This window comes from Petaurus breviceps, unplaced genomic scaffold (assembly GCF_028583685.1).
Source record: "Petaurus breviceps papuanus isolate PSGF00001 unplaced genomic scaffold, PetGlider_PUasm1.0 37, whole genome shotgun sequence".
NCBI lineage: Eukaryota > Metazoa > Chordata > Mammalia > Diprotodontia > Petauridae > Petaurus > Petaurus breviceps.
Window position 1 is genome coordinate 67175268 of NW_027186296.1, and position 12939 is coordinate 67188206.

The 12939-nt window shown below is 36.7% G+C and overlaps 1 protein-coding gene across 1 annotated transcript in view; it reads right to left on the minus strand.

Annotated features, from left to right (window-relative positions):
* Window positions 1-12939, minus strand: part of RASGRF1 (Ras protein specific guanine nucleotide releasing factor 1) — a 220297-nt gene that overhangs the window by 17676 nt on the left and 189682 nt on the right. Inside the window, exons 22-23 of the mRNA XM_069098666.1 lie at window positions 11106-11190; window positions 6159-6356 (exon numbers count right to left, since the gene is read on the minus strand). Of these exons, the coding sequence (XP_068954767.1) occupies window positions 6159-6356; window positions 11106-11190 (283 nt within the window). The remainder of the gene's footprint in view (window positions 1-6158; window positions 6357-11105; window positions 11191-12939) is intronic.

The following is a 12939-nucleotide window of genomic DNA, read 5'->3' on the forward strand; positions in this document are numbered from 1 at the left end:
TTGAGTTCCAATTCTACCCTATCTCAGTTTTGTCATAGTAAGCAAATCACTCTCCCTTTTGGAACATAGTTGTCTCCACTGTAAAATGAGGGAGTAGGATTAGATATTCTCTTGAGAGTCTTCAATCTGTTAACATTCTGAGATTCTGTAATTCTTTCAAATGTATGTAGGTCAGTGAAAAGGGGAATGCAAAAGAATTCTTTCTCTGCTGCTACCTAGCTGTGTCACCATAGTATGTTATAGTGAAAAGAGGACTAGATTTGCAGTTCAGAGAATGGGAGTTTTGAGTCCCAATTCTGTGAGAGGGGTGACTTTGGCCTGCAAATTAATCTCTCTGGGTCTCAGTTTCCTCATCTGTAAAATAAAAGCATTGGAATGTATGGCTGCTAAGCTTCCCTTCTAGCTGGCAAGCTTTAACCTATGTTTCTAAGTCACTGAACCTCTTGGGACCTCAGTCATCTCACCTGAAAAATGAGGAGATTGGATTCTGAGATAATCTCCAAGATCTCTTCCAGACCCCAAATTACAGGTTGCAAATGGTAAGGTTGTATGCTAAGTAATGACAAAAATGGTAGTTCCGCAACATTCTTCAGCTTAGGCAATTTCAGTGTGGTCTCTTGTGTCTCACAAGGACATTGGCTCCAGTTGGCTGCACACTGAGATTTAACCCAAGTCTTTATTGGAAAAATTTTCCCACAGGAAATTATGATCCGATTTCAAGGTCTAATTGAAGTGGAAATCAATGCAGCTTTCATGATAGTTCTTCATTGGTGAAGGAATTAGGAGACCATGTCATTTAGCTGTTTCCCAAAGATGAGGGAAGGCCTTAAGCACATTAGGACTCAAACCTGAACAGATCTATCTTCCCTTCCAACTATAACATCCCATGCTAAGGCATGGACCTAATCCAGTAAGAAATGTGGACAGTGTTATCTAGTGCCTTTAAATTTATCGGAGGTACAGAAGTGGTATTAAGATCCATTATGTGCCTTTGTGAAAAAATATAGTATTATTCCTATGGTTCTGGGCTGCCCAGAGAAAATGAAGAAAACAATGGAAAACAAGCTAAAATCAGCACAATGGAGATGCTTTCTGCCAGTTGCTGTCCTTATTCTTCCTTTGTATTAAAAGGGATGAGGAAAAGGGGGCTGTGAATGCTTAATCTGATCTTGATTTCTTACTATACCATTGGTCTTAGTATAGTCACATTTTGGAGGAAGGCTTCTGATGTGGATGTCAATTCATGTTTTAATAAAACCAATATTCTAGTTCCATCCAGGAAAAGTGGTCAATGAATTAACCAAAAAGTTTTTTTTTTCCCTGAATGCCTACTGTCTGCCTAGTACTGTCTTCTTTGATCTGATAGAATACAAATTCAGGCATTCACATGAATTGTGGTGACTTTAGGGCAGGTAGCTATTTCCTATGTCTGGCATCTAGATAGAGATTTGCCTTCCTTTAAATTCAATTTGATTTCTTATTTATAAAATCTTTATTGATATGTGAACACTCCCAGAATTGTAGGGTCACTCACAGATGACCTGGTCCAAACGTGGCAAGCACAAGAAAATGGTGGGAACAGCATCATTACCACCAACTTGCATTTTGGGGGGATGTGAGCAGTAGTATCTGGATTAACAATAATTTCATATATTCTGCTGCCTAGATCTAGGTGGTGTGGTAGGTAGAGTACTGAACTTGGAGCCAGGGAGACTTGGAGTTCAAATCCAGCTTCAGATATTTACTAAATGTGTGACCCTGGGCAAGTCACTTAACCTCTGTTTGCCTCAGTTTTCTCATCTGTAAAATGAGGATAATAATAGCACCTACCTTGAAGGGTAGTTGAGAGGATAAATGAGGTAATATTTGTAAAGTTCTTTACAAACTTTTAAGTATTGTATAAATGACAGTTATTATTAAAAACTAGAGCAGTTAGTTATATTGGTATTGGTGGCATTTTGCTTTCTTCATTTCTTCCAGCCGGGTAGAGAAACTCTAATCAATAGGCAACTAGGTGGGTTAGTGGATAGACTGCTGGGCCTGGAATTAGGAAGACCTAAGTTCAAACATGGTCTCAGGCACTTATAGCTATGTGACCTTGGATTTGACCTCTGCTTTCAAATGTCGATGAGGATAATAACAGCACCTACCTCCAAGGGTTGTTTTTTTTAGCATCAAATGAGAAGATGTTTATATTTTTAAAAAGTGCTTAGCACATAGTAAGAGCTATATAAGTGCTAGCTATTATTATTGTTATTATTTTTATAAAGTCATAATTGTTCCAGTTAGACATAGGACATGTCTATATAATACAACCCAGACAATGAGTCACAAATTTTTGACCTAACAGTTCATGTGCATTTATATAGCACACAACAAATGGACCTTGTTTTTTTGGTAAATGAAGGCTATTGATTGCTCTCATCTCCTCTAAGGTAACATGAAGGAGTTGAAGACACTTGGCAGAAATGCCCAAGTCTTTTCCTTTTTGACTAATCCCAAAGAGTTTTGTCCACTAACCATCTTGGTTATCACTCTAGCTTGTAGGCATCAGAGAATTGTAGGGAAAGAGATTCAGGGCACGTTGGGAATCAGGAGTAAATAAGAGGGAACCAATTGCCTTCATTGCATGATTTCAGGAAATAAGAGACTCAGTCTTCCTCAATACTTTCTCCTCCCCCACTATCCTACTTTTCTGAAATTCCACAATTATAATTTTCTCAATTGGTTTATACAGATTTGTCCACTATTAGAAATGATATCTTTTTCCCTTCCCCTTCAAGGACACATAAGAAATTTAACTTTATCAGTCACTTGTTCCTCAATATTAATGAGCTTATTGAACCTTCCTTAGATCAGGTTTTGTTAGGAGAAAGGGGATCTAGACTATGAGAGACACCAAGGTGGATTTGGGGGAGGAAATAGGAGAAAACGGGGAAAGAAAAAGAAACTCTTCTTCCTAAGATAAATTTAGCTTACTCACAATTTTACCTAGGACCTAGCCTAGTACAGATCTAGGCTTTATTTCTTTTATGCACCTATGTGCTAAAGGATGAAATGAAGACTATATATGCTATTATTAGTATCCATTTTTTTCTGATCCTCTAGGAAATTTATCTACTTTGGTAGTTTGCCATCAAACTTACCCCCTCAAATCCTAGAGAGAACAATTCAGAAATAATAAATATGATTGGTTCAGTTTTGATACAGGATCCCCCAAAAGACATGAAGCCAATAACAGATGATTTTTTTTTCAGTGTTAGCAGATTTCTCCAGGCTGTTATAACTTTGAAGAAGACAGCTAGAAAGAGGCATGACCCTTATACACAAGCAAAAGTCTTTGGCAAACTTTAGTGATGAGGTAGCCTGTCATTCTGCTACTTGGGCAGCATGCTGCCATATCTAGACACCCAGCATGGAGATAGATTGACATCTGATGTTCTGAAGGCACAAGTTCCAGGTCAAATTAAAGGACTGCCAGATCATAAGCTGATTTATTATACCTTAAAGTAGTGGACTAGGTTGTGACATGGAGGTAATTTTCAATTTCAGACCCTAACTACAGAAGGCCAGGGCAAGTTTCCAGTAATGAGGTCCCAGTGTACTTTATCCACAAGTTTAGTAGCTATGGTTGCTGAAATTTGTTTAATTTCCACAGAATTTCAATATTTCAAAGAGAATGAAAGACATCAAGATTCTAGAATAAGCAAAATGCTGAGCCGACGAGTTTTTTAATTCTGTGTAACAAGGTCTAAAGAAGTGCCTTGAAAGATCCTTGAAGCTGCATTTCAAGTAATGCTGGAAATTACATCATTTGGCCAACCTGCAATATAGTCACCTGAGTCAGGGTGGCTAATTTTAAGAATAACATCTTGATCACATGGGTAAGAGTCAAGCTGAGAACAATGACAGGTCCCATAGATAGCACCTTCTGTTGTTCATTAAAAGGAATCAGAACTTTGACTGGGAGCTAGGTACAGAAGAAATTTTATAGTACTTGATCTAGCCATATTTCTTCAGAGGTATCAAACGAACATCTTCAACTATAATATTTTTGTACCGTGACTTCCCAATTTTTCAAAGGGCAATACACTTGCCTTACTGTGATGCAAAGTGAATTGTTAATAAATGGTATGCAGTAGAATTGTAATACCATGAATTTGACAAGACAGTGTAGCATAGTGGATAGTATGCTGGCCTAACCTGGAATTAGGAGACCCAAATTTGAATCCCATCTCAGACACTTACTGGCTATGTGATCATGGGCAAGTCACTTATTCTGTAAGAAACTCAATTTCTTCATCTATAAAATGGGGATAGTGATACTTGTACTACCTAACTCATTGTTATGAAGAAAGTGTTTTTGCAAACATTAAAATACTTTGTCAAGGTAAGTTATTCCGACTACTACAATGTTTTAGTATGGTGTGGCACAGAGTATGTTGTGAAAATGGAAAAATAGATCAGAAACTAAAGGGCTAATTGTTCTACCTAAAGCTTTTCCATGTATACACTGTAACTTGCTTTATGTCTTTCAGCATCTTCACTTGTACAGTGGTGAGGAACACTACCAACCTTTCACACCTGGTAGATATGAAGAAAAAGTCTTAGAAATGATGTAGCTTTTTACCAAATGACCTCAATAAAGCATCCTGCAGGGGAAAGGCGTTGCTCTTTCTTCCCTCTGACTAAAGAAACAATATAGGCAAATATATGATAGAATTGTAGTTGTTAATGGGACTGATATTCCCATACATATGGTGTTAAACTGCTCATTTTGGAAGTATACATTCAGTCATACAAGTCATTTCCATGTGTTGAAAGTAATCATTTATTAGTGGTATATGAATGAACTGAAAGACCCAAGGTAACATCTAGCAAAATCCCAGGTCATGCTTCCATATATATATATATATATATGTGTATATATATATATACATATAGACTACCTATACATGTGTATATATGTATATATCTATATCGTATCTATATAATACATGTATACAGAATGTGCATTTTTTAAAACCAGACTTGTGATTTCATTGGTGTAAGGGAGTTCCCAGTAAGGAACTTCCTCTACTGATACAGACTGGCATTTATAGTTTTAGAAAGTTGCCTGGGAGCACTAAAAAGTTAAATGACTTGTCTAAGGTCATATAACCCATATATGGCAGAGGCAGGAATAGACTCTTCCAGACTCTAAGGACCGTCCTCTTTCAGTCCCTTTTTTCATAGGAATTCTGGTTCAAATTTTTTACATTGAAGATAGATTTAATATTTGCATCCTGAATGAATAAATTTCTTCCCTGAATTTAAGTCCCTTAACAAGTGGGTATCAAAGAAATCTTACCATTGATGGCACCTGGTTAATGTTTTATGAATAAAATTTGGAATATGAAAGGGCCACTGGAATTTGACTCCTTTCTAACTCCTAGAAAAATTCACTCCAGGTTCAGGACAATGTCCTTTGTTACAAGGATGACTTAGTAGGGAAAGCTAAAGACCTAGAACAAGTGATATAAAAAATCTAGCATGAGCTCTTGATGATCTGGTGTGTTACCCTCCAGAAATCCATTCCATTCTCAATGCATTGTCTTACACAGCATACAAATTATCATACCATCATCTTACTTCAGAGGCATGTTGGGAAAAAAATAATTTATTTAGTGGCACTTATAGAAATATTGTCTTAGCAGAATGGGCAGACCTATGATCAATCAGAGGGAAATAAAATATCAGGGGAAGACAAGTACTCATCTGTACAAGCTGTATTACCCAGGTGTCACCTGTCTCAGGTACTCACTTCAGGGAGTTTTCATTTGATGTCTGAGAAAAGATATTTCATTTCATATGAATGAATTGTTTTCTTCTACAAAATTGCCTCTTTCATCTTGGTTTACACAGATAATGCTATTCTTCTTCTATAGCTATCATTTGTCTTCCAGTATTATTCAGATCTGACTTGAGGATAGTCTAGGATGGTCTAGGATATTTTTAAATTTGTATGTTATTTTTCCTTCAACGTAGATGTCATTTGTAGCTTATATTTTGTGTAGGCCTATATTCAAAATGACACAGCAGATAACGTACAGAGCTTCAGACTTCTGTCATTACCACTAATTCAACTCTGTAAAGATAATAGAACAACCTCATCATACCTGTTTGGAGACTTTCAGCCACGTTTTCTTCAATCTGAAGATTGCGCTGCGGTTCATGGAGGAGGTAATCTCTAGCACAGCATTGTAATTGTGTAGGCACCGGCAGATGTCAGCTACAGCCACCCATTTTTCAATGGCACTAACTCGAGCATTGACATCCTCACTTCGGAGGATTTCTGAAGCTATCAGGTTACTGATCTTTGGGGAAAAAACAAGACCCAGAAACATCATTTCAATAAAGTAAGAGAGATTGGAAACTTCGTTTAATAAGTAGAACTTTCTTATAATTGTAAGATTTTGGAGTTGGATGGGACCTTTAAAAATCATTTGGTCCATCTCCTTCATTTGACAGTTGAGAAAACTGTGGCTCAGGAAGGTTGAGTGACTTCCCCGAGTTCTCCCAGCTGATGAGTGGCAGACCTAAGACTGGATCCCAACTCTTTTAACTCTTACTCAGTCCAGTATTCTTTCCACTATATCAGCTGTTATGCAATTTTAATTTTTAAAAATTAAATTGGGTTTTCCCATTGATGTGTCAAAAATGCTTTTCCAAGATTCTAAATTAACTTTCAACAATTTTGCTTTAAATTTCCCTGCTTTCATAATTATCAATTAGTTGGTCTCTAAACAAGCACATAAAAATATAGGGGGGATTTCTAAAAAAGAATTTGAAAAAATGAGGAATTGTTTTGGAACACGAAAGTCATCCTAGTTTATCCTTTTTTTTTTTTGCACATGGCAAAATGTGGGGATGTGATGGCTATCTTTAAGCATCTGAAAGGCAGATTTATAGAATAGGGATTAGACTTTTTTGCTTGGCCTCAGAAGTGAAACACTAGGTGGAAGCTGTGGAGAGGCAGATTAGATTTGATAAGGAAAAATTCCAAAAAGTAACCATTTAGGAAAAGGTAAAAAGAATAATTATCTTATACAAATGATGTGTGAGAGGAAGAACTGACCCAGAGGAATTAGCTGGGGGAGGAGGGATAGTAGATATGGAACCCTACTCTCATTGGGAAAGGGTTAAAGAGGGAACAATACATATATACCTAGAAGGGTATAAAAGTCTTCTAAATTTGAAAGAAATAAAAGGTTAAGAGGATAGGGAGGGGGGAGAGGATAAGGGAGGAACTTTTAGAGGGATTGTTACATCAGATCTGGGTTAAAGAGAGAACAACATATGCATTTAGAAGGGAATAAAAGTCTTCTCCATTTGTAAAGAAGAGGGTGAGGGAATAGGATAAGGGAAGGTATAGAAATGTGTTTAGATTTCTTAAATCTAAGGGAGATAGGTTAAAAAACAGGAGGGCAAGGTAGCAGGTAAAAGCAAAGTAGAGGAGTCAGTAGGGATAGGAAATAAGAGACACAAACTAAAATAAAGATCAGGAGGAGAATTTATTAGGAAAGAAAAGCAGGGGTAGCAATCATGATTTCAAACAAAGTTAAAACAAATAGATTTAATCAAAAGAGAAAAATAGGGAAACTACACTATATGTCAGTCTTATTAATTAATGTTGCTTTAGACTATTTAAAATAACCAGACAATATAAGGTTGGAATATTGCTGCAGTGTAGGGAATGATGAGTTGGTGGCCTTAGAAAAGTATGGAAAAACATGGATTTATTTTTTAAATTAAATTTAATTAAATTTTTTGCTTTTTTTGGGGGAGAGGGAGGAAGGTGGGGAAATTGGGGTTAAGTGACTTGCCCAAGGGCACACAGCTAGTAAGTGTTAAGTGTTTGAGGCCGAATTTGAACTCAGGTCCTCCTGATTCCAGGGCCAGTGCTCTATTCACTGAGCAACCTAGCTGTCCCGAAAGACTTGATTTTATGAAGAAAGATATTATCTACCCTTAGAGAAACAGAGGACAAACAAGTATAGTATGGTCTTACATAGATGCATATGAATGTATATGTTTATATACGAATATGCTTATAGATATAGAAGTATATGTACATATGTGTATATGTATGTATATATATTTGTGTGTATGTATATGTAGGCATGTGTATATATGTATATGTGTATATATTTTTATCTTTGTGCTGAAGTGCAGCCTTCTAGGGAGAGTGGGAGAGGAAGTAAGGAAAAAAAAAAGTAAAAAGTGCCAGCAGAGAACAAAAGAAAACTTAAGGAAGTAAAGCAAAGATGGATAGCTCTGACTACAATGTGTAGTATTTATTATATAGTTTTTCTTGAAATAGAAATTTATTGCTATTTATTTTGAATCCTTTCTTATGTTCTGTTGTGAACATGGCAATGCTTTTCTTATTTTGTATTTAAGTTTATAATATGTTTCTTTTTCTTCTTGTGTATTTAAGTTTGAAATAGTTTAATAAAAAATAACAAAAATAGAAAAATATTCCACACAATTATAATTGCCCCAAAGTGGAATGGGCTGCCTTAAGAGTCAGAGACCACCCCTCACTGAAGGTCTTTTTTTTGGGGGGGGAGAGAAGGCAAGGCAATTGGGGTTAAGTGACTTGCCCAAGGTCACACAGCTAGTAAGTGTCAAGTGTATGAAACCTGATTTGAAGTCAGGTCCTCCTGACTCCAGGGCCGGTGGTCTATTCACTGATCTACCTAGCTGCTCCTGGAGTTCTTAAAAAAGAGGGTGGATGAGCAATGATCAGATTTTCTATAGAAGGGATTAATTTTCAGGCATGAGGTAGACTAGACAACTTCTAAAGCCTCTTCCAAATACGAGATTCTGTGTTGTGGATGGTGACAAGCTGAATTTTGGGGCTGCATACATAGACAGCCTAAAAACATGTGTATACACAAAGTAAAGGGAAAGAACAGCACTGCTTATAATTAAACATGGCTCCTTGGGGAAGGGGTAAAGGAAAGAAACCATCTTCTATCTCAGAGGCCAAGGAATGGCCACTGCAATAACCAGTGTGTTTCTATTACTGGTATTTATATATTGATATAACAAGAGTAATGTTATTAGGTCCTAGTTCTTATTATCACTGACTTATTTATCCTGGAACTTCTTTTTGGAAGCATTTCTTTTCAGTAAAATAAAGACACAATGCAATAGAACCCCTGTGAACTCTGACACCTGGCACCTCTGAATCTAGGCAGTCCTAATTTTTGCATGTTTTGTGTTTCTGGAGAATGGATCTTGTGTGCATTGCCATCAAGTGAAATCACTCCTGTGTATGTGCTTTTGATTTCATAGACATTAGGTGAAATTGAAATACGTCTTTATAATATATTGTTATTTGCCTTATGGAGAGGAAAGCCAGCCTAAAGCAGCAAGGAACCCAGAGGGAGAAGCAGGAGGCAGCATATGTCAGAGAAGTCAAATCCACCATCTTCCTTCAGAACCTGATTGGTTCAGCCCAAGAGTCTTGGGAATAGTAGCACCCCTGAAGCCACCAGATCTGCTGGTAGTATAGCCCAGCCCCCATAGCCATCACTGAGGAGAGAACCCTTGTGAAGAGGGGGCCCGCCTTTCTCTTCACCATCAGTAAGAATTGCTGAAAAGTGCTACTAACAGACAGATAGAAAGACACAGGATTCCTGGAGTAGCAATACCCTCAGACCAACATTCATGCTTCCAAGATAGCTAGTCTTCATGGCCATGATCAAGGAAAACAACTCCTGTGGAGAAAGGGTCAGCCATCCCTACCAAATGGCCACCAAGGGCCATACACAGGACAGGCAAGCCCTCTTAGCTGAAGCAGTGAGGTACCCTGAGGGAGAGAGAAGAGGCACATGTGCTAGGCAAGTCAAGCTACTACTACAACCTTGATTGTCATCTCCCCTCAGATTCTGCTTGGTTCAGCCCAGGAGGCTGAACCCAAGAACCCTGAGATTAATGATATCAAATAATGACATTAAAGAGGAGGCACCAGCATCTGCTTTGCTGCTGAACCATAAGGACCATGAGACTTTCCCATGTGACCTGCACTGAAACCTTCCCAATCTGTTGTCTCCCTAATTAGAAAGTGGCTGTATTACTTCTCTGTTTGTGTCTCTCTTCAGCACTCAGCACAGTGCTTTACACACAACAAGCACTTAATAAACACTTCATTCATTCATCATTGTCAAGAAAACAAAATGAAAAAAATGGAGAATACATTTACATAGAATTAAAAATTTTAACTCTTTGTCATGTCAAAGAAGTACTAGACATAGCGTCTTGTTTTTCTATCCATTGTACCACCTCACTGTCAAGGAATTGAACCTAGGCTTTCCTGATGCTATCCAATGAAACGATTTGACCTAGGCAACTAGGTGGCTCAGTGCATAGAGCACGAGGCCCAGAATTAGGAAGAACTAATATTTTATTAATATTCCTAATATAAATTAGGAAGACCTAATTTATAATCCAATCTGGCCCCAGACACCAGCTATGTGACTGAGCAATTCATTTAATCTCTGTCTGCCTCAGTTTTCTTAACTCTAAAATGGAGATATTAATAGTGCCTACTCCCCAGGGTGGTTGTGAGGTTTAAATGAAATAATATTTGTAAAGTGTTCAGCACAATGTGTTACACATAGATGCTTAATGAATGTTTTTCTTCCAAATTGTTAAAGAAATTTTTGATGTTTTAAATATTTACCTAGATATCTGAGTTTTGTAATATAAATTCTAGGAGGCCAAGACTTTTTAGAAATATGTATATGGGAAGAGAAGAATCTGACATTTTCTAAAGTCAAACCTTTCTAATGACATAATAGGCCAATAGATTATGGGACTTCTATTATTTTGCCTTCAGCCAACTATTTTAAATGATGTAATAAAGTCATTAGGACCATATTCTCTTCAGCCAATGTAGATGAACAAAGGAGGTATAAGTCTTTGCTTCTCTTATAAAGCCTATAAGGATCTCAGAGGGAACTCCAAAGGGAATTCCCAATCAAATTTCTAACAAAACATAGGTTTATAACAAAGGGGAGCAAAGAATAGAAAGTTGCCGACAGTCCTATACTTACATCATTAAAATGTTTGGTAGTTTTCATGATGTAAGGAGTCCTTTCGTTCTTTTCAACCTTCATCCAGCCTTGTCCAAAAAACTCTCTGAGAATGACAAAGATATAGGTAAGGGTAAATGACATTTGCTTGTAGATGAATTTGGTGACTGCATACATAGACAACCTAGACAAATGTATACACAAAGTAGAGGGAAAGTACATGTGTTTATAATTATTTATATATTAAATACATATAATATATATTACATATTTTATTATATATTATAATATATTTATATATAAATATAATTATATATTACCTACATAATTACTTATAATAAAACTGCTTATAATTAAACATGGCTCCTTGAGATTTCCTTGAAATACTTGTTTACTAAGCAGAAATGCCCGATGCTATTTCAACCTCCATATCTGGTGTTTTCTTGTAGATAAAATTTACAGTTGACATCAGTCTAGAAAAACAGGTACCTGGGAGCCTGGGGCAAAGTACTGTGATCATTTGTTAAATCCAAAATGGGAAAGTGGGGGGTAAAATAAGTTTTCAAATAAAATAAGCACATGTAGTCAATTGGAAGAATAACTTCATAGAAGGGCCTAGAACAGGGGTGAGGAAACTTGCAACCTTGAGGCCACTGACCTAGAATATTAAAATTGGAAGGAGCCTTAGTGGCAGTCATTGTACAGATGAGGAAACTAAGATTCAGAGAGGTAAATTGATTTGCCTGTGTTTTCAAAGAGGAAATGATAGAACCAGAAGTGCTAATTTCCAGACCAGTAAGCTTCTCCCTACTACTTAAGAACTTGATGTTCTCAAGTTTTGCATGATGGGTTAAGAAACCTGATTTTTTTCATTTTAAGATTTGAAAATAAAAAGAAATTTTTTCATATACATTAACTATATAGTCTATAACTTCTTTAATACATCTTTCTTAAATGCTTCATTCTGAACAATATAGTATTCTAAGGTTTGCAAAGTGCTTTTTTTACACATTATCTCATTTGAATCTACCTCATACTAAAATCTCTGTGGAATCAAATTACCAGCTCTTTTCTGAGACAGGAAAGAAAATAAAACTCTTCTTTTTTATTTTTTTGCTTTTTGGAAGGCAATTGGGGTTAAGTGACTTGCCCAAGGTCACACGGCTAGTTTTTGTGTTAAGTGTCAGAGGCTGAATTTGAACTCAGGACCTTCTAACTCCAGGGCCAGTGCTCTATTCACTGTGCCACCTCGCTGCCCCTAAAACTCTTCATAACAAAAGTCATCTATGAGAGGCAGCCTTTGAGTCAAGAGGCTTTAGCTTTAAGTCCCTCTGAAACACAATGGTTGTGTGACCCTGGGCAAATACACTACTAAGTTTCTCTGGGCACCAGGCAACTCTTTACAATTATAAATTGCTCAAGTCAATGACATGCATTGGTGAATGAAGTTCCTTTCACCAATGAAATCAAAGATCTGGACCAAAAAAAAAGTGATATAGAAAAAATCAAATAATCTCCAACCATATTAAAAAAAGGTCACAAAACTTTAACTGAAACTATAATACTGCGAAGCAGAAAAAAGCCAACTAAATTCCCAAATCTTAACTTTATGCTAGATAAGCAATCTAATATTTGACCCTAGTACTGAGGAACTTATCTTTCTGATTCCTTAAAATACATTAAATTTAGAGGGGTAGTACCTTCCTTAAGCAATATTAATGTTTACTCTTCAAGAAATTCAATAACATGCATTCCAGCAGGGTGATGAAGAGAAGGACATATCTTGTGAGGAAAATTATATATCTCATAGTTTAGGGTTAGAAATATTTTTGGGGTTCCCACCATTTCCACTAGA